Source organism: Rousettus aegyptiacus, unplaced genomic scaffold (genome assembly GCF_014176215.1).
Source record: "Rousettus aegyptiacus isolate mRouAeg1 unplaced genomic scaffold, mRouAeg1.p scaffold_m13_p_14, whole genome shotgun sequence".
NCBI classification, from domain to species: Eukaryota; Metazoa; Chordata; class Mammalia; order Chiroptera; family Pteropodidae; genus Rousettus; species Rousettus aegyptiacus.
The window spans coordinates 32,719,837-32,725,085 of NW_023416289.1; the positions used below are offsets into that span (position 1 = coordinate 32,719,837).

The following is a 5,249-nucleotide window of genomic DNA, read 5'->3' on the forward strand; positions in this document are numbered from 1 at the left end:
TATAAGGACTTAATGTTTGTGAAGAGTGTAAGTTATGCCTACACCAGGAGGTCCACAAATATTTGCTATTATCATTATTCTCTGCCTCTGCTTTCCAGTGGATCCCCTTTAGTTTCCCATGAACATTCTTCCATTCTACAAGAATCTCTGGGTCTCACGGCACCACGTGAAACCTTAAATGTTTTGGCAATAGTGTCTTGTATATGAGGTGAGCTGTGCTCTTTCCTCAGTAACAGAAGTTCTATTCAGAAAGTTTCAGATCTGTCCTATAGTTGCTTCACAGTGGAATATCAGGACAATTAATTTTACAAGGCATTAATATTTTATTTCTCACTCTTACACTCTGCTAAACAGTGTGTATAATTTCTGGGAACAGTTAGGCCAGGTGATTCCTGTGGGGGTTAGCTAGACTAGGCCTGGTGCCCTGTCCTGGTGGAGTGGCCTGTCTCCCCTTCTCATGGTCTGAGGAGCCTCTTTCCACTGCAAGAACCAGGAAGGGTGGTACGGGTCCTGCTGTCCTGGGCCATGACTCTGACAGCATCTTCTGACTTGGGGGGGGGGGGTATGGCTTAGCCTAAAAGCCCTAGGCATAATTAAGGTAGGGTCAAGCAAGGGACAAGTGAGGAAAGGCAATGGCCCAGTGCAGATCTGTAGGGGTCTAGAGATTACTCACTCCCATCCCCACCTCAGCCCTTGTCCTTAGGGTTGTGTAGTAAGTGAGGTGGTCACAACTTAACCTCCCTCAGAGACTCACCCTGAAAATGGAACTCATTCCACCCTTCATTTCCTCCCTGTGAGGCTTGAACTGGGGGGTGAAAACTCTAGGTTTCAGCTGGCCCCCCATCCAATAACTGGACAGGTAGTCTTGCCTCAGTGCCCTCATCTGTGGAATGGGGATTGCTAATGAGTTAACAGAGCAGGAACTGGAACAGGAAGGAGCTCAGTCACCCTTAGCTGTGGCTACTAGTCTGTTTCGCCCACATGCATTTAGAGTATGGTACGGAGCAGGCACAGGCTATGGGAAGGACATATGGAAAGCACAGGCAGCCAGGTCTCCTGGGCACTGCAGGTTCACTTTATTTCACCAGCAGCACATGCTTGCTTCTTTTGCTCTGCGAAGGGCGGAACAGCTTGAGCAGCATCCCGAGCAGGCCCAGGATGGTGCCCACCAGCAGCATCAGCTTCAGCCCCTTGAGGACAGAGTTGGCCTTCCCCTTCTGGGCCTCTCCTGTCTCCTGCTGTTGTCCATCTTCATCTCTCCTCAGACTCTCCAGTATATCCAGCTTGGTCATAGGGTTGAATCGAGCTACAAGCTCCTGATGCACAAAGCACTTGTAAATGGCCGGCTGGAAGACTTGAAGTCGCCTGCCACCATTGGCGGGGTCTAAGATGGTGCTCACATCCTGGCCGGAGAGTTGGCCCTGCCAGGTCAGGGGTGTGTTGTTGGCTTCCCAGATGGTGGGCCTGCAAAGGAGTACAAGGTCAGCTGCAGTACCCAGGGAGGAAAGTGACAGATGTCTGAAGGAGCTGGAACCAGCAGCACTCTCCTCCTTGGAGAATAGCAAACATCACCCCCTCTGAGGAGAACTCTATAGCAGTAAGCAAGGGGAGAATGGGGGCAGGAGAGCTGGGAGTTCTTAGAGCCTCACCCCTAACTGAGTGGGTCACCTGGCCAAATGCCTACAGCTCTGAGCCTCCATTTCCCCATCTAAACACTGGAGGTGTAGTAGTTGTATCTACCTCAGATGGTTACTTGGAGGGATTTGCAAGAGTGCTCTCTAAATGATTTGTGTTCCCCTTTACCTGTCTGGCCTCATTTCCTCTGACACGCTGGGCACAGTCCTGCCTCAGGGCCTTTGCCCTGGCTTCTCCCTCTGCCTCAATGCTCACCCTCAGTGTGCCTTCTTTCAGTCTTGGCTAAATTCGCATCTTCTCAGAGACACCTTCCCTGACCTTCTTATTTAAACTTTCACCTTGCCTGGTCCCATCGCTCCTTCCTGCCCTATTGCTGTCTAAAATAATCTATATTTTATTCATGTGATTACTTTATTGCTCCATGAGGGCAGGAATCTTTTTCAGTTTTGTTCTGCACTGCATCCCAGATACCTAGAACAGTGCTTGGCTTATGAATGCTCAGTGGTAAGTGAATAATGTGGTAAGTAAATTATGTGGAAAGCAAATAAGTGAATCAGACATATTTCATGCCCATCACAGATGAAGAACAGAGGGGACAGTCAACAGACAACATTGGCAAGGCCAACTAATAATCATACAAGCAATAAGTAATACCTATTAATGTGGAACTGTTTGTCAGACACTGGTGTTAAGTGTTTTCCAGTTATTTGCCCCCTTAGACATCACAATGACCCCATGAAGCCGGGGCCAGCAAGACCTCTGCACTGAGTTAGATAGTGTTCTCCCCAAATTCATGTTCTAATTGGACATCAGAATGTGACCTTATTTGGAAATAAGGCCATTGCAGATGTAATTAGTTAAGATGAAGTCGGACTGCAGCAGGATGGGCCCTAAATCTAATATGACCTGTGTCCTTCTAAAAAAAAAAAAAAGAGAAGAGACTCAGGCACACAGGGAGAACACCAAGAGATGATGGAGGCAGAGACTGGAGTGATGCAGCTAAGAGCCAAGGAAGGCCCAGGATTGCCAGCCACCGCCAGAACCAGCATCTCAGACAGCACATGGTCCTGCTGATGCCTTAATTTTGGACTTTGAGCTTCCAGAACTCTAAGTGAATTCCTGTTGTTTTAAACCATCCAGTTTGTGGTACTTTATAATGGTAGCCCTACCAAATGAATACCACCTCAATTCTACATATGGGAAAACTGAGGCCCAGACAGACACCACAGGCCCAAAGTCAAACAGATGAAATGTGACAGAGCTGGGATTGGAACCCAGGCCTGGTCAAACCCAAAGCTTGAGACAGAAACCTCACAAGAAGTTGGCTCTAAAAACATGGGCCGTTCTTGAAGCCTTGGTGACCTCTTTCGATTCTTATCTCAAGTTCCCAATGACTGGCACCTGGGAACTCTGTCAGTAAATGACATAGAATAGATGTCCCAGTGTAAATGAGAGGAGGGAGTCACATGTACTTTCCTGCACTTCTGAACTGTGTTATTTTTTTAGGGAGTAGGTATTTCTTTTATTCTTAAAGGAGGAAGAAAGCAGGAAGAGACAAAATAATGAGAATGAGAAAAGGGGAGGAGTAGATGTCACAGTTGGAATAAACAAATAAAAGAAAATGAGTTGGAAGTTGAGAGGCCAGTTTCCATAGGGCCTGTAGATGCAGAGGTCCCGAGTGGTTCTGAGGGATACCCCCTTGCAGGGGAGGGGCTTCTGCTGGCATGTGCAGGAGGGAAAGGGGACCCCATGGTGTATGTAAGATTAAAGGTCTGCTGTGCCACCTCCCACCACAGGTCTTCCTGAGCAAGGGCTGTATCCCTCCAAGCTGCACTTTTCCCATCCATAAATGGACCTCCTTGGAGTCCACAGCTCCTGGGGACAGTGAGGAGGAATGGGAGAGGATGCAGTCCATGAAGAGAGTTTGTCCAAGGACTGGCCCCCCAGTGAAAGTGCAGCACTATGAGTAGTTGTAGTTCTTACTACTGGGGTAGGGGCAGGTGGGGAAGAAGAGGCACCTGGGGATACTTCCCAGGGGCTCCAGGAAGGAAGATAAGAACATGAGTGTGAGCTCTGAGAGGCAGACCCTGATGGGCATGCCCGAGGCACCGTCCTCTCCTCCTGGAGCCTGCTGACCCTCCGATATGAGTCAGAGGCCTCAGAGCCCCACAGCTTCCCAGTCTTCCTCCTGAACAGCCTCGCCACCCACCTTAGTTTCTCCCATCCCAGGCCTGACCATCCTGGACTGCCTTTATGCTGGGCTGAGGGCTTTCTGAGGGCAGGAAGTTTGGTGACCTCCATATCCACAGCATCACCCAGTGCAGGGCCAGAATCAGCAGAGCCCTTTCTGAGTGTTAGCTGTCCTTGTTCTACCTGTGTGATGCAATAGTGTGTGGGCACCAGAGGATTTTGCCAAAGGAACATCTGAAGAAGCCAGTGGAGAGAGCCTGTGGGGCTGATCCACGTAGAACACCGCCCCCCGCCCCAATGCACGAAATAACCACAAAGGCTCCCAGACCGGCAAAGCCTTGGCTAGGGGTCTAGGGCAGGGCTGGTGCCCACTTCTATCACCTGTAGATGGATCCTGGGGGACACGTGAGCCACGCAGATCCTGACTCCTCACTGACCTCGAAGTTGTCAAAAACGATGTCCTTCCCATTTGATGTTCCACATGAGACATTACAGGCTTCCACCTGCATCTCAGGCCGCATGCGGCTGGACCACAGCCTAGCACCTCCCAGATAGAGCCAGCAGGGCAAGGGTTTCTCCAGAGGTTCCTGAATGTAGCAGTACCCCAGGCGTTTGCGCTCACCCGGCTCCCCACAGCGGTTACAGTCCTGCCAGGGCTCCCAGTGAGTGAAGATGAGCTCTTTGCTGCCCAGACTCAGAGACTCACTCTGCAGGGGCTTTTGGCCCAGGCCTCTGTGTGTAATATGCAGGATACTGACGTCCTGGAAGTCAATCTCGTACTGTACCACTTGGGTGCCGTTCTTGTCCTGGCAGTTGTAGAAGCCCGTCTGGGATGGCAATGGATTTTTAATGAGAATGCTGCCTCCAGGCCTTATTTCTAAGTTCGGAACACTGAGGGGGTAGTTGGACCAGTTGGTACTATCATGCAGGAAAAAGTAGTGCCACTGTGCTCCAGAGGAGTTGCAATGCAGTAAGATATCATTGTTGGAAAGTAGGGCCCGTTGGCATAGCTTGCCATGGGAACAGCTGATGGAAACATAGAATCCCAGCACTGGGACAGCAAAGCTGAGCAGCAGCCACAGGGTGGTCAGCATGGTGGACTGGGACTGTGGCAGTGGGCTGGGCACCACCCTGGACTTTGTGAGGTCACTCATGAAACTCAGGCCTCAGCCCTGCACAGCAGAATTAACTGCAGTTCATCCCATGGATGTGTGAGGTCATGATCCCTATTTGTTTTGTGACAAGTCAACAACCCTATTTAATTTCTCTTTCAAGTCCTATACTCTGCTGGAGTAGGAGGGAATTTAATTTATCCATTCAGGATTTTCACTACCATCCTAGTGCTTTGGCATTAAAGTGTCACGTGTGAACAATCAACACATTTTTCCTAAAGACTTGCTAAGTTCTGGGCACAGTTTTTAGTG

At 49.7% G+C, this 5,249-nt stretch overlaps 1 protein-coding gene across 1 annotated transcript; it reads right to left on the bottom strand.

Annotated features, from left to right (window-relative positions):
* Positions 1 to 967: 967 nt before the first annotated feature.
* On the bottom strand, positions 968 to 4,937 carry LOC107497648 (protein FAM187B). Its single transcript, XM_016119723.2, has 2 exons — positions 4,207 to 4,937; positions 968 to 1,464 (listed from the first exon to the last, which is right to left on the bottom strand). The coding sequence occupies exons 1-2, from the start codon at positions 4,917 to 4,919 to the stop codon at positions 1,077 to 1,079; spliced, it is 1,101 nt and encodes a 366-aa protein (XP_015975209.2). The 5' UTR covers positions 4,920 to 4,937; the 3' UTR covers positions 968 to 1,076.
* Positions 4,938 to 5,249: the final 312 nt, after the last annotated feature.